Genomic DNA, 25318 nt, shown 5'->3' with positions numbered 1-25318 from the left:
CAGACTTGGTTAAGGAGGGGACTGCCATATTTTTGTGTGTGTAGGAGCAAACTAATATGGGATAAGTCTCCACTGCTATCCATTCTTGCTGCAGCACCATGCCTATCTGTTGGTGGGCACATACAGCCATGAGCTCTTAATGTTCTGTTTGTGGATTTGGCTAGCAGGCTCAGCAGGGGTCACCAACAGGGTCTTCCACAGTGGGTGCTCATGCCAATCATATTGCTGTAGCCCTGAGAGGTCTCTAGAACGTCCTCACTTTCCTTCCCTCTAATTCTGGAGTTACACAACTATTGTTCCATGAAATGAGAGAATGGATTACTTGCCCTGTATAGGGACTTTGAGAAGTGCTTTGTAGTAGTAGGCAGCATGACAACTGGCACAATTTTGATCTTTCTCCTTTTAATATTTCTGATACATCCTTGGATGAAAGCATGAGTTATTTCCTGTCCCAGTTTATTTATAGTCAGAATAAAGACACAGTATAATGACAGGGTAAAAAATGCCAAAGTGTGGAGGTCAGGTCACAGGCTGAAGAATGCCAAAGATAGTCATGATGGAGCCATGTAGTACGTCAGCTTAATAATGCATGTGTTAGTATGGGGTTTTGTTGATACTTTTTTAATGGTTAAAAAAAGGGAACTCATTTCTTCATTGTGGGCGTATATTGTGGTAGGAATTAATTTCAGTACAAGCTTGGATGAAGAGAAGAGTGCCTTTGTGACTTGGCAGCTGCTCGAAGGAACTGTGCTGTATGTATACAGAGTGACCTGTCGGTGCTTATGGGAGAAACTGGTATCTGCTATCAAATGTATCATGGCGGGAGAAGGCAAGGAAGTAAGCAGATTAAAAAAAAAAATCAGGGAGAGACTGAATGCCATAGGATTTAGAAAGGAAAGATGGGAAGTATAATGAAGTTAAGCATTAAGGGGAGAAATAGCAAGGCAGAGAACCTTACTGCTTGAGGGGTGCAAAAGCAGCCTCGAAGCAAGTGTAATAATGAACTCTACACTGGGGAAAACAAACCTACCTATGACTTTAAATGTTGTGGGACAGACTCTGTGCTCACTGTTTCAGTAGCTTTTAAAGTCCAGCCATTATAAGGATGGTATTTTATGAGTAAACTCTACTTATAAAGCCAGTGGAAGCAAGGGCAGGTGACATGGGAGGACTACAGGGATGCCGTTCGCCACCATAGGGAGGAAATATGTGCAGCCAGAGCTCAGCTAGAGTTGAAGCTGGCCAGTTCTGTGAGGGACAATAAGAAGGGCTTTTAAAAACACACTAATGGCAAAAGACAGGCCAGAAATAACATTGGCCTGTTGCTTGGTGAGAATGGTCACCTCACAAGCCGGGACATAGATAAGGCAGAGATGTTTAATGCTGTCTTCGCCTTGGTCTTCAACACTGATGGTGGGCTCTGGGACCCCCAGGGCCCTGAGCTAGAGAACCATGACTGCGGGAATGATAAACTTCTAATAAACCCTGAACTTGTGCAGGGCTTGCTGCTCCAGCTGCATCCCTCTAAGTTGATGAGGCCTGATGGGATTCATCCAAGGGTACTTAAAGAGCTGGCTGATGTCATAGCAAGGCATATCTCTCTCAATGATTTTTCAATGCTTTTGGGAATCTGGAGAGGTCCCAGTTGACTGGAAGGTGGAAAACATTGTCCCAATCTTCAAGAGGGGCAACAGGGATGACCCTGGTAACTGCAGACCTGTCAGTCTCCCTTCTGTGCCTGGTAAAATTATGGAGAAGATTATTCTGGGAGTTATTGAAAAACACCTGAAAGACAACACAGTCATTGGTCCCAGTCAGCATGGGTTCATGAGGGGAAAGTCCTGCCTAACAAATATGATTTCCTCCCATGACAAGGTCACCCACTGAGTTGACCAAGGAAAGCCTGTTGATGTGATCTTTTTGGATTCTAGTAAATCTTTCAATACTGACTCTCACAGTATCCTCCTGGACAAATTGTCCAACATACAGCTGGATAAACACATAATGCAGTGGGTGAGCAATTGCCTGATGGGTTGGGCTCAAAGGGTCATAGTAAATGGGGTTACATCAGGCTGATGTCCAGTCACTAGTGGGGTTCCGCAGGGACCCATCTTGGGGCCAGTACTCTTTAATCTCTTTGTTAATGACTTGGATGCAGGACTTGAAAGAACACTAATTAAGTTTGCAGGTGACACAAAACTGAGAGGAGCTGTTGACACTCTTGAGGGCAGAGAGGCCCTGCAGAGAGATCTGGACAGGCTGGAGAGCTGGACAATCACCAACCATATGAAGTTTAAAAAGGGCAAGTGCTGGATTTTACACCTGGGGCACAGCAACCCTGGCTGTACATACAGACTGGGCAATGAGAGGCTGCAGAGCAGCTCTGCAGAGAGGGACCTGGAGGTTCCGTTCAGCGGCAAGCTGAGCATGAGCCAACAATGTGCCTTGGCAGCCAAGAGAGCCAAAAGTGTCTTGGGGTGCATCAAGCGCTGCATTGCAGCCAGTCAAGGGAGTTGATTGTCCCACTCTGCTCTGCACTGGTGCAGCCTCACCTTCAGTACTGTGTGTGGTTTTGGGCACCACAGTACATTAAAGATACAAAGCTACTGGACAGTGTCCAGAGGAGGGCCGTGAAGTTGGTGAAGGGTTTAGAGGGGAAGCCATATAAGGAGCGGCTAAAGTCACTTGGTTTGTTCAGCCTGGAGAAGAGGAGACTGAGGGGAGACCTCGCCACGGTCTACAGCTTCCTCACAAGGGGAGGAGGTGGGGCAGGTGCTGATCTCGTCTCTCTGGTGACCAATGACAGGACCCGAGGGAATGGCAGGAAGATGTGGCAGGGGAGGTTTAGGTTGGATATTAGGAAAAGGTTCTTCAACCAGGCGGTGGTGGAGCACAGGAACAGGCTCCCTAGGGAGGCAGTCACGGCACCAAGCCTGACACTATTCAAGAAGCGCTTGGACAACACCGTGAGAGATATGATGTGAATTTGGGGTTGTCCTGTGCATGGGCAGGAGTTGGACTCAATGATCCTTGTAGGTCCCTTCCAACTCAGGATATTCTATGATTCTGTGATACTCAGAAATTGCTGAATTTCATCATACTTATATTGTCTGTATTTTTCAGTTACAAGTTAGTAATTTTGCAAAGCCTGCAAACTGTCATATCTTGTTACATTCTTATGTAATGTTGAAAACACCCTCAAACTTGATTTTCATATAGAAAAAACAATTCTTTTTGCTTAGGACTTAATTTACCTTTTTCCTTTGCTTCCTTATTTGGCTTCATATTGAAACAAAAGAGCTTCACTTGAAGGGAATGGTGGCTTTCTGCTGAAAGACTTATTTCTCTAGTTTATGTACTCATTCATTGGGTAGAAAAAGCTTACTTGTGACCAAACTAAATTCTTCATTTTTCATCCATGGAATGCTCCTTTCCCTCTCTCACTGGTGGTCACTGGCTTGCTGTCACTGATGGGAACAGTTGCACATTCCTCTCTTGGACTTTATTTACCTTTGTAGGGTAATAGCAAAGGCAATGTGGCCTGCATTTTTGTTTTCTTGTTTTGTGTTCTGTTCTCCTCTTTACAGAGAAGAGACTTACGTATCTGCCAACGTTTTCATTATTTTACTTAATATTTTGCATCGATACCCATGTCGTACATCCTTACGGATCCAGTGTTCTCAGAGAGCACGTAGGTCAGGCTAATTATGGGGGGAAGGATTAATGAAGCTGAGCATGAGCTGCTTTTTTCTCCTCTGTGAAATCCAACTGATTCAGTTTTTGGGAGCTTCTTCACTTTAATTTCTTTTAGTGCTTTCTGGTCCCTGAATAATAGTGACTGAGTAACGTTAAAACCTACATCAACCAAAGTATTTCCTGTTCTCTCATCCTCATTTACCTCAGTGATGTGCAACTATGATTTAGAAAAAAACCCAAGATGGAGTGGAAAATACAGCTCTTAAAATTAAAGAAGCCAAAGAAGGTTTGAATGAACTTGTGTGTAGATCCTCTTAGCAATCTTTGCTTGGATGGATTGATAGGGAGGAGGATTTCAAGAGCTTTTATGTAAGGGTGAAAAAAGCTTGCAAACCATAGAGGTTTACCTTTCACTATTATGGAATAGAGACAGCAAGCAAGATTTGGAGAGTAACCATGTTGTAAACAAAGAAGCTGAGGAAGAAATAGTGGTAAGCTTCTTCAACTACCTCATTCAGACAGAGCATTTGAAAACTGTGAATGGCTGTTTCATCTCCTACAGAGGGTGTTCAAAGACCTTTAAATCCCCAGAAGGTGAGGAAAAGAAGACAAACTAGAGAAGAAGGAAGTAGGGGAGGAATCATCTGTCTAATCTAAAAGTTTTGTGGAAAGCCATGCTTTGAATAACTGATGTATATTTATACTTCTGTAGTTACCCCTAGGCAGTTGATCCTTTCTTGACTGGCTGTGAAATTGACTTTGGCTTCCTTTTCTGAGGTACAGAGGCTGTATCAATAGCTAGAAACTGCGCTCAAGATGATCCTGTTTCTCTCCCTGTACAGGAATCCTAGGATTCAATATATCATTCCAGATGACATAGACCAAGCCAGTGTTAGTCAAAGTAAACCATATGCAGCAAAAAATACCACATCCATACTTTGATAATGAGATACAGCTCTACTCTGGCTGCTAAAATTACTTCTTTTACCAGCTACCAGGAGGATGAACTCAATTGGTTACTAATCTTGGGTTTGCTTCAGTGTCATCTGAAAGAAGTGGTTTTACCAGATGAATGAATCACTCTTGTAATTTCCTTCCACATCTGAATTTTCTTTATAGTTAATAAATCTTGCATTTCCTTTATAGTTGTATCAAGTTGGAGTAATGCAAACATTCTCCCATTACCAGTAGTGCAACTCATAAAGATATTGAAGAACATGATGCTGAAGTGTTAGTAAGATGTTAGTAGAAAACTAAAGATGTTTCCTGGTTTTTTTTAGTAAGCAGTGCTGTGAACATTTCAGTATCTTGTTAAATGCTGGATTCTGCTGCTTCTCTGTTTGGTAGTAGCTCAGTGTCCAGTCAGAACAATAATCCTTTCTCAGAACCTTAAGGAGGAAAGTATTTAGCCATAACAAACTATTGGAACACTCTTTAATAACAAAGGCACTTTTGTTGAGGGCAATTGGAAGTTTGTATTTTACAATTTTTTCTAGACATGAACTGAAAAGCTATTTGAAAACATTTTGATGATAAATGTGTAACTTCCAAATTGTTCCGGTTTTATCTTTCCGTAATTTTATCCTAGTGTCTGATAAGACATGTATTTTGGTAGTTTTTACTAAGATTTGGGGAGAAGGTTGAAAAGTCAAACCTTCACTGTGCAGCATGGTTAGGCCTGAATGGCAGAGTTTTGTAATTCTTTTCACTACTTCTTTTTGTCAGGTTTTACTGTAAATGAAGTTATAACGTAAGATTTTCTAAAACTGCATGCAATTTATATTCCATAAGTTCAATTTTAAAATGTATAATAAATAAAATAATGACAAAGCCATATTACCCTGCTATACCCTTTCCTCTGACAACAATGGAGTATTTCTGAAAGCACTTTCCAAGCAAGCTAGCTGTCTACAGTCTATGATAATCAGCTGTAATGGCACATAGGCAGCTGGTTTGCTAATCCTTTGATTGCAGTATTAGTTTGTGTCAGATTCTGAAAACCTGTCTGATCCTGTAAACATGTTTAGTGAATATTGTAGTATAAATTATATCTTGCCTGAAGACTCTAAAACACATATTCAGGTTATGAGTTGTGTATTTTCACTGTGCTTAGAGGTTTTTCCCTTTTCTGATAGCTGTGTTTATGTTAAAAGAAGAAAAAAAAAGACATGTCTCTCCTAAAACTGTTCAGGAAAAAAATTGGACTTCATTTAACATTGGAAGGATTTGTATTTTAATCACTGGAAATTGTTCTTATCTGGCTTATAACCATGTTAAGTAATTCAGGATCAGATCAGGATCTCTTATTTAGAGAGAGGTTGCAAATAGGATTTCCATTATACAAATCTATTAAAAAGAATAGGAAACCTAGTTTGTATGTGTGGCTTATTTCAAATATCCAGCATTCTGTACAACACTGTATTTTGATAAAGAAACATAACTTTAATAATGTATGTGCAAACATGAGTGGTTTTCTATTAAATAATTTAATTTTCATAAATTAGAGCCAGTTTGTTAGAAAATAAGTACATGAATTAATTAACCTGATCTGAATTTCTTTAAAGCTGCTATTTAAATGTTTACTGCAAGTTATATTTCTTTCCAATGTTTCTAGTTCAAATTAAAGAGAAAAACTTATCTTATTGAGTTCATAAATTATAACATTCTCAGTAGTGGCTGACATATAGTGCTTGATGTTTTGTTTTGTTTTTTTCTAGAGATACCTAAGCCTACTAATACTTGTTCGGTGTCCCTATAATAAATATGTATACCACTTTGTGCTTCTGAAAATCTTAAGTCTTTCAAAAAAGGTGAAAATATAGAGGAAAATACCTGTTCATTGGTAAATTCTGCCATTGTGAAGCCTCTACTTTTTTTTTTGTAGATGAGATTTGTCTTTGTTCCTTCCTTATTAGTCCCAAATGCCAAGATGCTGTTTGTGACTATTTCCTGCCCGTAAAGCATGTCTCATTCAGAAAAAGTGTGACCTTCTAAAAATCATGGGTTGAAGTGCTTATCATATCTGTGTCTGTGGTAGAGAGCTACAGTGCATGGGGAAGCCCCCCTCCCCAGGCTGGCTCTGTGCTCACCCTGGAACAGCTGATTGGTGGGTTAGGCTTGCTAGTGACCCAAAGAACCTGCTGTTTTCAGCTCGTGCTACCTGTTGTTTCTTGTGAGATGTTTTAACCTGTGCTACCTGGAATATATATGTAGGGTGAGGAGTTGAGATGGTTTTTTGAGCATGATTGTAGTCACGGTCATCAGGTGTGTAATGCAAAAATGTTAAGCAAGATGATTACAGCCTTTTCTCTGAGTGTCTGTATTTTGAGAATGCCCTTTTCCATGTTTCCTGTCATTAGCATCAACAAAGATAATTAAAAACAATCTTCTACTGTTTAAAATTTTTTTTGTCTGTTTCCTTGTCCCCAGAAGTTTGTTTCTTTGGTGTGACGTACTATACTTCAGTACATGAAAGCCAGTTCTTCAAACAAGTGTGTTCAGTAATCTGGACTTGTCTGCATGTACCAACCGTACCCTTTTTAACTGCATAAGTTTAGAAACCAGAAGTTAATGAAGAGCTTGTCTTGACTAGACACTGATTTTTCTGACTATAGAAAGTTTGCAGAAGTTGGCTTGTATCACCTTCTGAGCTGATGAAGTTGTTACTGGTACGACAGAGTTTTAAATGGGAAAGAATAAATGCATAAAGAAAAGGTATTAATTGATTTTTAAATAGTTCAGTGCTGTGCCCATAAAATTGTAACGAGTTAAGCACTGTAACACCAAGAAATAGATGAACAATGACCTCTGTGCAATGGGCTGATAACCTTGAAGTCTAGCAGAAGCAAAAGTCAATATTTTCTGGTTTTGCCCAGTTCAGCAAACACCCATAAATACCTTTAGCTCACAATTCTTTCCATACCTTCTCTCAGCTAAGGAACACAGAGTAGGAGTGTTTGAAGTAGCTCCCAAGTTCCTCCAGCAGCCCACAATCTCTTACTAGTCCTTGATAATATTCTGTCCTCTGCATGGATTGGCTTTCACGTTGCATTGGCTAAGTTAAGGTGCCTAGGGAGCTGTCATGTTGACTTTGCTCTTGACTCAAGATGATGATGGTTTGTGGCATACCATAAAATGCCTTGAAGAGAAAGACCTGAGATGTTTTTGAACTTAAACATATATTCCTTGAGGAATTCTGAAAAGGTGAGAGGCTTGATACCCTCAGAAAGTGTGTCAGGGTGGAAGCTGGTTTCTGCCTTTTGCTGCTCTTGTTTTTTTTTTTTTTTTCAGAGTTTAAGGTTTCAGAGCCAAATAGATTATGCTTCTGAAGTCAAAGATATATATATATATATATTACTGAGGGCGAAATATGATTGCAATTTTTTACCTTAATTTCCTTGTAGCTTCAGATCACAGAATGTTTGCCAGTTTTCAAATGTTTCAGAGTATTGCCAGTAGTCTAAGCTTCCTAAAAATGTTCACAGGAAGAATTTTTGTAATATACGGTAAAAGGCAGGCTGTATGGGTACTATCTTTCTCCAGATTTAAGCTATGGAAGTTTTCAAGAAAATGTTTTAATAATACATGCAGTAGAAATGGCATCCCTGCTTGCTAGAAAAGTGAGTACATTACATGCGTTAGGGGAATATCCAGTAACAGACATTTTTTTTCAAGGGAATCTAAGGTAGACTCTGAAATAATTGATTTTGCTCTGGAAAGTTCATTACATCTGAATTTGGGGGAGAAATACCACATCATTAGTTTGCTTTACTGTTCCTTTTGCTGCAGTTTCCTGTGTTATTCCATGCAGATACTTCACTTTGACAGCCCAGATAAACAAAAGCCAGACACACATACCCAGAAAAAAAATCCCTGAACTCCAGTCTAGGGCAAAGATAAAGAATTCAGGCTTTTTCAGTGCTGTGACTAGACCCTGGGCACTGGAAAAGATTATGTGTGACTAAGGCTGTGATGATTTCTGTTCCGACATAATTGCTAAACAGTAACATGAACATACTTATTTTTCTCTGAATGGAGACATAATCATTTAGGAAGTAAATATTTTTTAAAAATCTGGAAAAATGCTAGATTTGTTAAATTCTGTAATATACATATTCAAGCATTCAGAAGATTAAATGTAGGCTGGGATTTTTCCAGGAGACCTGGAGAAGTTGGATGTCCAAAATCCCATTGGGTCAGTGAAAGCCAGCTAATTCCTTTCCTATGTTTTTCAGAAATCTGGGCTTAAATGACCTTTAGCTTGAGTTGGAGTAATAATTAAATAAAGTGGAAGATATACATTAAAGCTGGCTTATAAAATACTTTTTGCCCAACATCATAAGTCTGTGAGTAGATTCTTTCTGAGGTGATTCAACTATGTGTAAAGACTAGAATTCCTGTTTGCTCATGGGGTAGAATAAGCAATCATTTCATCTTGAGTGTAGAAGACACTGCAAACTGGACAATGTGATTTGAAGCCACAGAGATGCCTTCTGCCATGTGAACTCCCACAGAAAATTGTCATCTTCAACTTTATCAAAATTGTGGAAGGTCTAAGATTAATGCAAATGTTTGGAGTCAAGAGTAAATGTTTTTATGCTTTGTACTCCACTAATGCATTTAGATTAAATTTTTCCTTAGGTGAGTATTAAACATACTCCATGATTTGACACGTCTATGGTATTTAATGGTTTAATCGTTTAAGTTTTATGCTAATTTACTTTTACTTTCCAGTATTTCAGCTTGACAGCTTTCTCAGAAGGCTTTTTGGGTATGCTTGGACCCTTGCATTTCCACATAGGACATGCTGACTGGATTTTGCTTTAATATGGAATGTGAAGTTTTTGGAAACGGCTATAAGCTGGCTATAGGTTGAAGTCTGATGACAAAGATGAGTATTTTAAAGCTAACAAAGTGAATGCTAAAATGTCATGACATTTTGCTATTTTTACAACATTAAAAATCCCAAACCCTGCCATAATCTCTTGCTGCCAAGCCTTTTAACTGTTTCTTAAGTGAAAAGTTGTGTGATAAAATGTCATCAGTCCAGCATAATCATTGAATGAAGATAATGTTATCGGTTTTTAACATACCAGAGTGGGTTTTTCACGGCTAGCAGGCGATATATTTAGAAATTTCATATTGGACAGATCGATAACCTTCCTCCATTACCTATTTGTTACATACATTTTGTTTTAATTCTGTCTTGTTAAAAGTCAATGGTAATTTAGCATAGGGGGAAAAGATGGAAGAAAGAAACCTGCTGAACTAAACAGACTTATACAATAAAAAGAAATGTCCTCAATGTGCTGTGTACTGACTGAACACGGCTATAAAACAGTGTTAAGGAAAATGCTGAATCATTGAGGGAGGTAGACTCCTTTTCTAGTTTACATGTATACATTTCTGGAGGAAATCATGTAGAATAGGGGAAGCTCTGATTAGTGGCTGAAGTAGAGGTAGCCAAAGGTCAACTTGTTAGGGGTCTCGCTGAGACTTCAGGACACTTGGTTTTAATTCTGTAGTTTATCCTTCTTTGACCCTGTCTGAGTCAATGAGGTATGTCCTCATTACAGATTCCGCTTGAATCTCTTCCCATATCAGCTGAAAAATGCTTCAGTCTCTTGACATAACCCATGAACCAGTATTAACTCTGTTGGTTCAAATTTGCTTGAAATTCTTTAATTTTGTCCCATCAAATTTTATGCCAGAACACAGGTGTTGCTACCAATTTCTTGACTCTGTATCTTGTGTTTAGTAGGTGGATAAGATTTTGATTCTGTGGTAATGCCTGATTTGGATGAGGTTTGCACATTACAATGGTCTGGTTGTCCTCAGAAACATTTAGAAGGCTGTGGAAATAAGGCAGTGATAGAGTATATGCTTAGTAAACTCAGGTATTTTTGCATAAAATCTGGCAGTGTTTGGGGACTACATAATTTGTCAGCTGCTAGCAATAAATCTCAGCCATCCTCTTGCTCTCCTGCATGGCTCCTGTTGCTTAAGCTGGGTTCTTCTAAGGTAACACTTCATTTGTGAGTAAATTTGGGGGAAAGGAGAAAAAGGCTTTCACTAAAGAATTTGAGTTGACTATTTACTTTTTGGCTGCTCCATACCTCTCTATTTACATTAATTCCAATTAATGAAATGCCTGGTGTGTTGGATGCATCTGGGCAGAGGCATGTAATGCTAGCAGGCTGCAAGGGGGGCATGTGTCGTGGCCCTGTGGCAGTGAGGCTGGGCTAAGAGGGTCAGCACATTCCCGACAGGGCCAAGAGCAGGCCATGGACCATATACCATAGTGGTGCAAGGCAGCAATGTCTGACTGGGAAGCGAAACGTGGACCTCGTGCACAACATGCGAGATCCAACCCAGCTGTCACATGATCTAGTTCTATTTTATTCACTTAGTGCTAACAGACCACTGGTACTTCCGAACGAAGCTGAAACACCGACATATCCAAGTACTGTTGGAGAATACACAACAGGAAAAGGTTGATGTCTCTGTCACTGCTAGTAGTGTTTATCAGCAGGCAACACTGTGATATAAAGAGAATAAGGAGAGAAAAGAGATTTCAGATTTATTTGCTTGCTTAAAGGTTAGATTGCAGAAAAGGAAAGACTGTAGTATATCCATGTACAGAAAAAGACACTTGAATTTTCTAGTTTCATGCTGTTTTGATGGAAAAGGGTCTTGTAACAAGCAAATGATTTAGTCATCTGCATGTTGAAATGGATATCAGTACTAGCAATCGTTTTAGTTTTGGCACTAGTTCTCAATCAAAGCCTTGCCCTGTGTAATTGCCCACATTTGAAGCTGTGATGTTACACAGAAAAAGCAGACAAAACCAAAATTAACTTTCATCAGTGAAGGCTGAGGACATGCAGTACTGTGAACATGTTATTCTAGATTTTAACATTGAGTATGAACTAGAAGGGGTTTATTGTCAAAATCTATTTTGTGGTATATCTTAGGTACATATGTCCTATGAAATATAGGAGGAGCTTTAATGATTGTGATGTGTATTTCCTCTCTTTTCGTTAGAAGGAGAGGGAAAAATTATGACCACAGATGTAAATTTCTGAAGTGTTTTTCTGTACTTTTGTGCTTCCCTCCTGGAAGTTCCTACTGTACTCTCTCATGCAAATTTCTATTCTTTCATATTCAGATCTTTAAAATATTAATGTAGTTGTTGCATTTGTGGAGCTGACCTGGAGGAAAAAGCCAAAGGCTGTGCTGTCTGCCCGACTGAGCGCTCCCTGGATGTGTGTTGCACTGTGCTGCTCCTGACCTCTGCTTGAAAATTTCTTATTGGTTTAGACCTTCATGCTCTTGTGCCCTGAGAGCAGACAATTTATTTATCTTCCTGTCCAGTTAGTGCAGATCTCTGCTGTGCCGTTGGTCAAAGACTCTACAGAGCAGAGTACTGGAAGTGTAAACACATGAAAGATTACCAGCAGTTTAGCTTTTTCCCTCCCACTCTAAGTTAGTATTAAGGGTGGTCTGTCTGTGAAAAATTACTTCTTTCAAAAGACCTCTGTGATATATTTCTGTGTAAGTGTATATACATTTAGAAATATTTGTAATTAAAACCTCTGAGGAGAAAAAGACGAAAAAAGCAGCAGTAGAGTGCTTGAAAGTGATGATTTCAAGATTCTGTTTCTCTGTACATCGTGCCAGAATTCAGCTGTGAGTAGTTGAAAGGATATACTCAAAGGAGTCTCCTGATGTACACTACTTTAGTTGCCTTCCTTTCAATAGTTTGCATTATGAAGACACGTGCTATCTCATAACCCTGTCTTGAGGGCGATGATGTTTCCCCATATTGTGTGAATAAAAGAACTCCACAGAGAGCTGACAGGGCCAGAAGAAAACAGGTTTTGTGTCTATGGCTGTCCTCATGAAAATCTCACTAATTCAAATGACAAGTTATAGGAAAAAACCTTAAAACTTTTCCAAAAATCTGTTGCAGCCTAATGAGGTTCCCAGCTGAATGTATGGTTGCCTGTATTTAAAGAAATCCCATTCCAGGCAAACAAACGCTCAAACTTTTTCATTTTTTGTCCTTTTTCATGTCTTCACTTCTGTGGTCATGAAGGCGGTTGGACATAATTACCAACGTGGTACCCGTGTATGTGGTCTGTGATGCTAGCAAGTCAGTTCTTGTAGATTACGTGCAAGTTTGCATCTGATGTCAGATTCTTTTATTCATGACTGTTCTGTCATGAAATGTATTGCCTAGCATTAATCATAAAGTGGCAAAGGTTTGTTTGTTTATTTTTAATCCCAATAATTAGAACATGGAGTAGAATAATTCTTTGTAGCACCCGAGTAACATTTGAGTGTTTTTTTCCTTCCTTTCCCCCTCCCTTTGAACTTGATGCAAATTCCATGTACTTCATTGAATAGATGAGAGGTCAGGAAGTGTCGATTAAGTACTAATGGAACTGACTTCCTATGCTATTAATGAAAACATGACTCATATTCTAAGGATTCGCAGTTGGATTCCTGTAACTTCTGGTATTTCTGTTGTAATTGTTTTCAGCAATTATGTTTTCCTAGAACACAAAATGATAACAAAAGAATCGGTATATTAAAAGTAATGACAGCATAGTCATTTGTTTAAACTCATCCTGGCATGGATGAATTGTATATTCGTAGCACACAAGATTTCTGACACAGACAGTAGATACACTTGTAATTTTCTTTTTAACTTTGCTGTCCAGAAGTATCTTTAGTGGGGAACGAAGGCAAATGTTCAAATAGTAAACATCTCTGGGTGTTTTTGTACCAAACCACCACAAACATTCAGAGTTCACGTATTCATATGAATCATTTCTCTGTTCTTGAGCAGCTGGAAATAGCAGTGCGGTTACAGGGAGAAGATATTGAAAACACCAATATAGTATTTCTCCTATAATAACTTGGTTTTTCAGCTTTTTGTTTTTTTAGTTGAGGGTAGAACTGATAAACGCTAAGATTGTAATGGTATCAAAACCTGAGCCATATGCCAAAAGGAAATTCCTGAAGTCCTAGTGCTTGTTCTTGAGGCTGTGTGTGGCATGGGGATGAACTCCATGTACCCCAGAGCACTGCGTCAGGAAGAGTGAGCTGCACGATGGACTTGGGAAATAATGGACAATTCCCAGTTCCTTTATGATTTCAGGGAAGTAATTTAACGTAGTCTGTTCCCACATTCTCCTTTAGGAATATGATGATAAGGTTTCACAATCTGCTTCAATTTAAGTCTGTTAACATGCATGTGGTGATCAGACGCACCAGTAACGGCAGCCAAGCGGGAACGCTAAGAACACTTAATGTTTTGTAAATTACTTCTTGAAGCACCCATTCTCAATTGTAGTACTGCTCATGTTTTAAGCATATTTTTGAAACTGGACAGTACAGTGTATTTTTATCTAAATGTAGGTGTAAAGTGAGCTGGAGAGCAACAGAACTCATTTTGGTTTTTTTTCTGTTCTATGATAGGGGAGTGAAGAGCTTGACCAGCTTTTGCTGTTTTTTCTCTTGGTAGAACTTCGGGAATGGTGCCTTCCCTCTTGTCTCTGTTGGAGATCTCTGCTGGATGAAAGAACGGAAGTTTGAGTTCATTTTATTATTTTTATTGAATTATTTTGACATAGTTTGATGGGTCACATCAAACAAGATGTTCAAGAGGAATGTAAAATAGGCATTTCATTATAAATCCTTCACAATTTTTTGTTCAGGTTTTCCTTTTTGTCCTTTTCTATGTCAACCTATCTGTTGCATCTACAGTTGTCTGTAGTAGCAAATTTTTCAGTGGTGTATGGTAGTAAGCATTCAATTGCCATTTGTTTCCTTCAAAATCTCTCTCATAGTCTTTTATTAAAGGTGAATTAGAAAAGACCTGAATGTATAATGAATTCTGTGGTGAACAAATATAGTTTACTATGACATTTACCTTATAAAGGTAATCAAAGTACCAAAAGTCTTTCTTTTACTTCTTATATATTGTGAAAGAAATAATAAATAGATGTTTTCTAGTTTTGGAGGTAGCCTTTAATGTGACTTTCTCCTTTTCATAGTCATAATTTCCATATTTCTAAAATTACACTTTTGTCATGTACTGATTTAATCAGATAATCAGAGCTGTCTACCCCCCACCATCAAAAAAAATTGTTGCTCATTTTTTGCAGTAGATTTATAATCTTTGGGGGAATACATGCATCTTTGGCAGGTTTTTTTGTTTGTTGTGCTTTAGACCTAATGACAAAAGAGGAGTTAGTACACGTTTCTAGAGAAACTGCAATCCAAATTATTTTTAATGATTTTACTGTAGTTATTTTTGTGATGCTTAACTTGTGCAGGAGTAATGATATGGATACCTTGAAAGGGCCTGTGAAAGAGTTGAAACAAAATTATTTCTTTTAGTAGGAGCAGGGCTCTGAAAGATTACTTCAGCCATGTAGCAGATGTCCTGTGAAACATGTGCTGCCACATTTTGGTGCTAGTTCTTGGTTTTGTTTGTATGCTGGGACATTTAATGTCTGGGCAAATATACTGTATAGCTAGGTCTGTAAATGGCTTCTGCATTTTGCCGATTTGAGGATACACTGCTGTTGTGTCTTGGGTCTGTGAAGTCTGTAAGGAAAGGAGTGCTGCTCAGTGAACTGTTCATGGGTCCTTAATATCTGGTGAGCACATCTGTCTACAGGGGCTTTGCCCTTTATTTTTCTGATATAGGTATCAAATGAAGGATATATCAAATGGATCAGTTCAAGAGCCTCAGTCTCCATAGGATAAGTTGTTTATTTTAATTGCTCTTATTGTTTAATAAAGATCTTAACATTAATCTGTTTCCTTGAGTTTGGATCTATTTGAACTGAAGACAAACAAGAGAATCCAGTAGTTGTAGTCTTACCTTGGAGACAAAAAAAAGCAGGTAGCCCAGCTGAGGAATATAATTTTTCTGTCTGGTTTCTGCACATTGAGTAACTTGAGACCTGTGACTTGAAAGAATCACAGAATTAGTTGAGGTAGGAAGGGACCTCTGGACATCATCTTGTCCAACCCTCTGCTCAGGCAAGGTCACCTAGGACCAGTTGCTAAGAACCACGTCCAGATGGCTTTTGAAATCTCCAAGGTTGGAGTTCTGGAGGAAGCAGCTTTGGGATTGTTTCCAGCTAAGCTGCTATAAAGAACGTTAGTGGTTGCCCTTTCACCTTCTAGGTGCTGAGCTCCCAAGGGATGGGTAGATATGTTTTAGCTCTGAATGCACCATGCATAACTGTTGGCTCCCGTGATGACTGAAAACTGACATAAAATGCCATCCATGAGGAACTCCATGAATAAATCCAAATGAGTAACAGTATCTTACCTTGAAGGGTAGGATTTCTGTTGAAATAGGTAAAGTTTAGAAGAGACACCCCAGTGCTTCTGTGTGGTTTTGCAGTAGTATCTCCGTTTCTTTTGGGGAGGGTTTAAAACATACTCATATAGGCTGGAGGTTGCTTTCAAGGCCTGACTTAGAAGTATTCCAATACTAAAATTTTTTTTAGAGCTGACTAGTTTCCGCTGCCTGGAAGAAGGAAACCTTACTGTCGAATTCTCAGAGCAGGAATGTGCCAAAATCATGCAAAGAAATTGAAGCAACTCATCTATTCTGTTGTTCTTCAAGATGGTTTCTGGACATCTGAATGCCCTACCCAATTTTCTTTGGCATTACAGCTTCAACAATGATCCTACAGAGGCCATAGAGAAAAATAAAGTAGCTTTTGTTACGTGTCCCCTGTTCTCCAGATGTTCCATGCCATCAGGGAAGGGTCAGGGGTCAGCAGAGTATTACAGTGGGTACTGCTCCCACAGGGGTTGTACTACTCTAAGTTACAATCGAAGCAGGAATGTGCAGTGATCAGCATGAAAACTCTGGTTGTTGGGTGAGTAACCTTTATTTTTTGTTGGAAAAGTTTCCCACTGAGATCATGTGACATTAAATTGTGGCAAGCTAAGTTGCATTTATATTAATTTGTTAGAAACTGATAGACACTCAGGTTGCTAGCAGTGGGTGTTGTACTTTCTCATGCTTTCCCCTTCTTCCCCTCTGCTGGTATTCTTACAGGGCAATACATTATTTTTTTTTTTTAAATCAGAAAAGCCTTTGGTAGCAACTGTTATTTTCCATAGCGTATGTTTGGACAGCATCTAGCATGACGGTTAACAACAACTCTTTTTTTCAAGTATCTTCTGCGTGTTATTCCCTCTCAACCTTGATACAAAGAGATTTATAGAAAGGTAAAGAGAACAGAAAAGTAGGCAATTAAAGCTGTGTCTGTCTCTGGAGCAGAGACATGATACATGTAACTATATTTCTGAGTAGAATGCAAAAACTAAAGTTTGGTTTTTTTCTTCCATTAGTTTAGAGGTTAAGAGATTTTTTTCTTTTTTTCCCCTTTGGTTAACCTATTGAGGTATTATGAAAGTGGGCTTTCCTGGAATTCCTTTTTTTTTTTTTAATAACAGGTTTTTGATAAGGAAACCAAATCTGTGTGGCTGTTTTATAAATTCTGTTCTCTTTAATTTATTTTTCACAATAAAGACAAATTATGAAAGGGCTTATCTTGCAGCAATTTGAGCATTCTGTAAACAGCTAACATCTCAGATGACCTTAGTCCCACTCAGCTATCTCATGCAACTGATTTTAAAACCTTTGTAGTGTTCCTAGGAGCAGATATGTTGTATTTCACAAAGCCATATAATTCTGTTCCATCCTGAAAATTATAGTTCCATGATAATTTTCAGAAAGTCGGTCAGCCCCAGTTCTGTTATGGCAGTGGAGTACTGTCCTTTCATACACTGTTTCTTGGCCAGTCCCGTGTCATGGGGCAGAGAATGTAGGACAGATGCTTCACGCCTGGCATACTCAGCTGTTCCTGAGAATAAAACTACTACGTGCGACTGGCAAGTACTGCCTGAGGCAGCATATGCTAGCTGTTAATGTGTGACCTTTTAGTCCTCAGTAACATGACTAACTCATTTAGAAAGAAAAAAAAATCAGATATGAAATTTAGGCAGCTGAGTTCTGAACATAAAGCCACTGCTTTATAATAAATGTGTTTATCACTTCAAAACTCTAGTTCCTGATGTAAAGTGTTAATTGTACACTGACCAGTGTACAGAAAGGTGGGTGAGTAGCATGGACTGCCGGCCAGGTTTTATTTGAGTACATGGAGCTGCAAGTGATTGAATTACAGTGGCTTAAGAAGTTCCTGTCTCCTCAGCTGAGAGTTTTGCCACCACTGAGCTGACATGCAGCTCAACTGATTGCACATGCCCTACCAGACCACTGAAAAATAAGCTAAGTTGTGCTATTTTAATTACTGCTGCCACAGAATAAACTGGGAATGACTGACTTGCTGCTTTTCTGGATGGTGCAGCTATTTATGGTTGTCCCAAAATAGGATAATTTTGAATTTTGACTCCTTAATGAACAGTAATATCCTTAGAAGTGAGACATGTATCTGAGTCTCTTGGTTTGTCTTTCTATTACCCAATCATCTGAGCTGGTGACACAATGAAATAGCATTTTTACAGTAAGTCTGCCTTGCTGAAACATGGCTTCTTCAGGGCCAGTACTGCAGAATGATCAAATAAGAAAATCCTCATTGAGGAGATACTTTATACATATACAGTACCTTTAATAATTTACAACTATGTATGCTATAATTTTATTTTAAGTTCAAAATCTGTTTTCCCTTGCATCTTTTCACTGCCAGCACTTTCATGGGAGCTAAAGAAATGGGTGAAATCTACTTGTTGAGATACGTAGTACAAATTCCTACTTGCAATTGGATGTTTGCTGAGCTGTACTACTGCATAATACTAAGTGCCTTGTAATTACACACCTAACTTTCCATGCATTTTATAAAATCGTTCAAGAGAAGAATGAAAGTATTTTAAATATCATATTCACTACAAGTATAGGATTTATTCATGCTAGACTTGAGGCCTTTCTGGAGAGTTTATTGTTTGAATGTGCTTACTCTTCCCTTCCTAAAGAAAAGATGACAGAGGCATATCAGTATGATTGAGTCCTTTCATTGAGGTGACATAAACAGAAAAGCAGTAATCATATGGGTAAAACAAAACCCCAAAGATTTTTCAGGTGATCATGGGTATTTATTTTTGCACTTTATTTGTATGTTTTATAATGTTCCTGCTGGACATTCCACAGGGGTCCTTTAGACGTAGTATTGCTCCTGTTTACAGGGAGTGTTTCCCAGAACTGCTGGTCAATTGGTTGGGTGTTACTCTGTTGTTAGTGTTTCTGTTGGTGGTCATTAACAAAGCTGTGTGAAAGAGCTGAAACTGAGAGGTTGCTGAGTAAAAAGAAGTAAATGTCAGTGTAATGGCTGGATAACATGTAGAAAAAAGAGATAGGTCAATAGAAGGCTTTTACCACTCTCCCTCTGAATTAAGTAGGCACTGGGTTGGATGGTGGTCTGAAAAAGGTCATTTTGGTGTAGGATCTGGAAACAATGCATGCAGTTGCTGAAGAAACCAGCTAACAGTTGTGTAACTTATGCTTGAGAACAAATGATGCAGATGATGCAGACTATGCAATGAAATTTTTATTCTGCACCTGTGAACTTCAAACATTTGCACATTCATTTTGAAACATCTGCCAAGTTTGGTTTTTTTGCTTCTCTTCATGAAAGTAACTTCAGGATAGACCTCATTTTTATTTCTGACTGCTGGAGTACAGTTTAAAGAACGGATATATATAATTCAGGATGGTTTTGAATGCAGGTTTCCAGAAGACCTTAATCATCCTTTTATTAAAGTTAATATTTTATGCATAAAATCACTGACAAAAAACATTTTCCTTTCTTTGTCTACAGCTGCGCAGAGCGAGGAGCGGTTGTGTGCATTTAAGGACCCATATCAGCAGGACCATGGAATCAGTGAGAGCCGAATCTCCCAGGAGAACGGCACAATTTTGTGCATGAAAGGTAGTACCTGCTATGGACTTTGGGAGAAAACACGAGAAGGAGACATACATCTTGTAAAACAAGGTACATAACATTTCATTGTAAGTGCTGCACTTCTGCTACTCTTTTCAATTCTTTGTGATCTAGCCAGCCGATACGAAGATGCACAGATTGACATTTTGTCTGTGCATTGTACAAATGCATAGTTCTAAACTTCCCATTTACCAATTTTAAATATGAACATGAACAGAAAGTTTGCTTGAAATAAATGACTTCTAAAAGAGACCAAAGAGATCAGTGCACAGTAGAAGGAAAAAACATTCAAATTGTTTGTTACTTAGGATGTCTAGAGGAAGATGGCTTTCTTGACTATATCTCAGTATATGTACTGATGTAACGGTAAGTTTAAAAACAAGTGTCTCATTAAGTAAAAATGTATATTCATTGATTGGATGTTTGTTTACAAAGGAAACTGTAGCTATAGCACAAAACTGTCACATACCACTAACTGTAAATTCGCTGCTATTCTGCAGGGAGAGTGGTGGTAGGGAGAGGTGAAGGGTCTTGCTGTTGCTGGAGATGTGTTTTGAGTAGCATTCTCGGGGACTCTGCTCTTGGTTACTTGGATACAAGTTAATCTAGTAAGGCTGAATGAAAACAGGTATTTCCAAACATCCTGTGCAGTGGCTCTCAATGTTGTTTCACGTTTGATCTGGTAATCTGTTGAAAGAAGCAGTCTGACTGCTTACCTCTGCCCCCACACTGTCTCTTTCCCTTCCAGACATTTGTGCATAAAGGACATTTAACTGCCATTGACCATAGTTGGGAAGGAACAGTTGCTGCAGGGAGAAAGGGCCTACGTTAACCAAGAAATAAGTTGTGATCCTGTAGAAGAGTCTGAGGAAGGACAGCATTTCTAGAAGTTATGTAAGAAGCACCAAACTACAGATGCAGTCTTGTGGCCTAACTCTAAGGAGGGGACTAGGTCACAATTTCATCTAGGCTGTGGGCCAGAGGGTGGTAATATTGCCTGTGGTATCAGAGAAATGGGGAATGGCATACTTGTGCTTAGAAGGCTCAAGGATTCAGGTTTTGTCACATTGAGGTTGACAGCTGGACACCTCTGATGTTGGCCATCTCTGTTGCTGATATTTCTTCTCCTTGGCTGTGGTAATTTCTTTCAGAAATTCCTCAGGGTTTGTTTGAAAGGCCAGTAGTAAAGTCAGACAAGCAAATTGTGATAACTGTTTTCACCCCACTCTGTAACATTTAATTAGGTAATGTATGAATTTCTATAGCTGTATTTAATTGTCCATGCAACAGAATTAATTTTATGCCTCCTTTAAAAAAATTTCTTTAATTCGCCTCTTTTTACAGGTTGCTGGTCTCATATAGGAGACCCACAAGAGTGTCACTTTGAGGAGTGTATAGTTACAACCACCCCTTCCTTGATTCAGAATGGAACATATCGCTTCTGCTGCTGTAGTACGGACTTGTGTAATGTCAACTTCACAGAAAATTTTCCACCTCCTGACCCTACTGACACAACACCTTACAGTAAGTCAGATGTTTCCATCTCTGTCATTTCATGGTTTAAATAATTTAGAGAAAGATTATTCTTTCATGGTACTGTAAACTGCGAAACCTGTGACCTTTCTATTTATATGCAACAAAAATGGCAAACAGAACAAGCTTTTCCTTATGAAGCTTATCACATCTATATATCCCACAGTGCTCTGCAAAGAACAAGTTAGATGCTGAGAAGAGAATTGTTTTTGTAGACAACTGCTGAATGCAGATTATATTTTCCAAAATGGTCTCTAATCTTTGGTGCTTTGGTATTTGGATGCCCAACTTCAGAAGCCTGTGAGGATATTCAGAGGTATTCAGACTTCCGTTAAAAACATTCCAGTAAGTTCATTAACATTACGGTACCTTTGAAAAGTCTGGTCTGTCTATTCAGTCATGGTTCACAGATAGCTTGGAGTGGTAGAACCAGTCTTATATGTAAGGCTGTTGAGATTTTCTCCAAGAGTCTTACAGTGCTTTGAAATCTGACTTCTTTCTTTTGCATATCTCTGCTAGAGACTGTGGCATAACGTTCAAAGTGATCTAGTTTGAGCAATGTAGCTTTCTTTCAGATTAGATTGTGTTACTTATTATAAAATCAACATAGCATATGGATCCAAATCAAGGGATCAGAACCCTTAACCACCTATTACAGAGCAAGATCATGACTAGTAGACACACCGTTATGCTGTGTTCCAAGTATTAAGAACCTGTAAAGAAGCTGAGTTAGTGGCCTGATCTAAACACTTGGATAGCCTTTTCTAAATAAGAATCTTGAAAGAGAAACTGAATAGAGGCAAGTATTTAAATGGAGGTACCACTGCTTCTGTATGTCAAGAGATCTTTTTCAATGAAAAGTGTTCTGTGAAATGAAGATGTTTTTAACTGGATAGTATTTGCAGCTATAGAATGCAAAAAGAATAGTTTGTGTTTAGGAATGATGTTATTTGAATTAACTTAAACTCCAAGATAGTGAAGATACTGATGCTTTCAAAAGCTGTAGCATGGAGTCTTTGTAAGCAGTTCTGGTCAAAATGAGGGCTTGGTATGCTAAAAAAGAAAGCAACCTTTTCCTGGGAAAGTCTGTATGGTATAAATGGGAAAGAGTTGATAAGATGTGGTGCCTTTTGGTTGATAATACTATTTGTAGAACCAGTAAGCAATCACCATTTGGAATCAGTGTCTGAGCTCAGCACTGTGCAATGCAGAACAGTCTTTACTTGACTCTGGTAATAGTCTTCTGATTGAGCTCCCCAAATGTCACTAGAGTTAGTGCTATGCAGGGGATTTAGACAGAAGGGCAAAAAGGTATAAAGGTAATTCCTTGTCCCTTTCTGTCCCCCCAAAACAGGAAGACAAGGTTCCTACAAAGTTACTTGTGCTTGTGCTTCTCCAAGGGTAGAAATTACAAGCTGAATTAATTCAGTTATTGGGTGATAAGACCTTCAAATAATTTTTATGTGGAATTTGTAATACTGAAAGATCTAGCTTTACTTGCAAAGTGGAGGTGGGGGAGAAACCAGATTTATAAGACAGTCCTTAATTCACCCAGTTGTAACTGAGTGCTGCAGCGTACATTTCTACGGACTCAAACTGTTTTGTGTTATTGTGTCACTTTCCATTTTCATAATATGCAAATTTGACTTTAGGCATAAGCATAAGCAAAGTAGGTTGCTGCCTAGCACAGCTGTCTGTCTGCTTTGACTAGGTTGAGAGATGGAGATTGGCCATTCCAGCAGCAAGGATGGCCTCATTTGCTACTCTAGTATTTTATTTGTAAAGTTCTACCTGTGCTGCATCCCATAGGAATGGGTCTGCTGCTGGCAGTGTAAATCCTGTACACCCACAGCATTGTGGAGGTAAAGGATGTTCTAGGAAGCTGTAAGGGTGCAAAAAGAGAGGGAGGCTGTGGCACACAGACCCCTGCAACATTACTGACCCCTGTTCCAGACACTGGAGTGTCCACAGTCCTTTTCCCAGCCTTCTTGACTCCTTCTAGAACTCATTTTGGTGCTGTAAGATTTAGTTTTGCCACCTCAATATTGAGGACAGAATTCTTGCTTTGGCAAAGGTCAGTATTTATGAAATTGTTGGGAAGCTTTGAATTGCCTGCCAGATACCTTACTGGAGTGTTCTTCCAGCCTTTCTGTTAAAGTTGTCAGAATGCTTTAAGGACACTAGTAAGCCTAGCTGCACATGCTGTGGCAATCTGTTTTACTATACCTTTTAGATTATTATATCAAAGAGGTTAACAGTCTTATGGGAAATCTTCTGCAGAAGGTTATTTCAGTATAGACAATGAACTGTAAGAGCACTATTTTGTTTATATTTTTTGGTAAGGCATCAAAAATGTTGTATGTTAAGTAGTTCTTGAATGACAAAGTAAGGTATGTGATCTCCTAGAACTGTATTTACGATCCTGTAAATTTCAAAGCAGCTAGCAGTACTAGTGTCTGGTTAATTATATGAAGCCTGATGAATTCAGCCAACAGTTAACTAAGTATTTGTTTTTCTGCCAATTTCCAGTAAAATCACCCAGAATTAAAAGTTCCTGGAACAACAGGTGGAGAATCAGCCATAGTTTAAAAACTAACCGAACCTGAAAACACTACTGATGAACCTAATCAATTTAAAAATTCATTACGGAGGAACATTGGAGGTGTTCTTTTAAAAATGTTTCCTTGCAGCTATGTGATGGATCTGTGAAAAGAGTAGAATACTGTTAGGCTCTTGAGATAAATCCATCCAGAAAAATAATGGAGGAATAAAAAAATTCCTTTATATGATCTTTTGGTTGCAATTTTTTGTAGGACAATTAACAGTGGTATATTGAAAGATGTAGCTAGACTATAAATGATTCAAGAAGACTAAAAGTTAATAAGATATTATTATATGTTAAATATAACAAATTGTTGTCATGAAACATAAATTCTTCTTTTAAATATTACACTTAATTTTTATGTCATTATTGTCTCTTACAATGTCAAAACATGTTAATCTCGTAGATATAGCCATGTAGAATAGCATACCTTGGGATTTGTTTGTTGTTTTTTTTTTAAGTTCATATTTGGTCAGGGCATAAATATAAGAAATACATCCTATCTTGTAACAAAACTTTTATAAAAATGAAAAGTAAGATTCAGGACAAACAGGTTCTTGAAGTCTTAAATTTAATCGTTACTGCTTCTTAACATGCAGATGGTAATTTAAAACAATCATACATCTGAGTAGTCATAATACTCTTCCCTTCTGCCTTAAAGATAATCCAGGAAGATTTGAGTAGTTGTTGGTTGCTAGTCCCTCCAGCTAGAATTTTGCAAATGCTGTAGGATGGGGTGTAGTCTAGACCCCGCGGGCTGGAGGTATTAAAAATGCAAAGATTCAGATACTCGTTTCCTGATGCCAGGCGAAGTAGAGGTTGGAGAATTGTGTTTATTTCAGACCTGAAGGATTGCCTATGGAGTTTGAAGCTACTGGAGTTCAAAAACATCATCTCATCCTCAACCTAAGCTTACACTTTTGGGGGAAAATATACTTTCTTATGCTTTCCTAAATCACTTGTGAATAGATCTGTTATTCTTCCTTCTTCGCTTTGCACAAAAAATTGACAAAAAAAAAAAAGTCCCTCTTAACTTCACCCAGTATGTGTATATACCCCTTAACTTGACCTAAAAAGGGTCAACTATGGCTTCCTGGGTAAATGTTTTGGGATGTGTGTTTATGCTATTGGCTTTGTCAAGTATTTCCTTTGAGACTTGTTAAATATCTGCCTCTTATGTCTACATAATGTTTCCTAAATTCCAAGACTGAAGACAAATTTATTAGTTCTATCATCATTCATAATGGCCATTTAAATAGAATTCAAGTAGCTGAAGAGGTAAATGATCTCCCACACTGATCATAGGTATATTGCGGTAATGAAACATTCATGTTAAAATAACATTGAGATGAAAGCAACAAAGCCATTTTTAATTATTATTTTTCCTCACAGCTGCATTCCTGGCACTGCAAATAAATTAATTTTACAGCAACTGAGTGTTAAGAATATATTTTTGTATGACAGGTGATCTGTTTGCCTGAAAAATCCC

The 25318-nt window shown here is 38.5% G+C and overlaps 1 protein-coding gene across 2 annotated transcripts in view; it reads left to right on the top strand.

Moving 5' to 3' along the window:
- Positions 1 to 25318, top strand: part of BMPR2 (bone morphogenetic protein receptor type 2) — a 114229-nt gene that overhangs the window by 37506 nt on the left and 51405 nt on the right. Inside the window, exons 2-3 of one of the 2 annotated variants that reach the window (XM_064451857.1) lie at positions 19572 to 19745; positions 21039 to 21218. In XM_064451857.1, coding sequence (XP_064307927.1) covers positions 19572 to 19745; positions 21039 to 21218 — 354 coding nt within the window. Of the gene's footprint in view, positions 1 to 19571; positions 19746 to 21038; positions 21219 to 21445; positions 21573 to 25318 lie in introns of those variants that run through there. The other variant, XM_064451858.1, reaches the window with a different exon arrangement.

The sequence above is a fragment of the Phalacrocorax carbo genome, chromosome 5 (assembly GCF_963921805.1).
Source record: "Phalacrocorax carbo chromosome 5, bPhaCar2.1, whole genome shotgun sequence".
Classification (NCBI taxonomy): domain Eukaryota; kingdom Metazoa; phylum Chordata; class Aves; order Suliformes; family Phalacrocoracidae; genus Phalacrocorax; species Phalacrocorax carbo.
The sequence above is the reverse complement of the archived record's forward strand: the minus strand, read 5'-3'. Positions and strand labels throughout refer to the sequence as shown.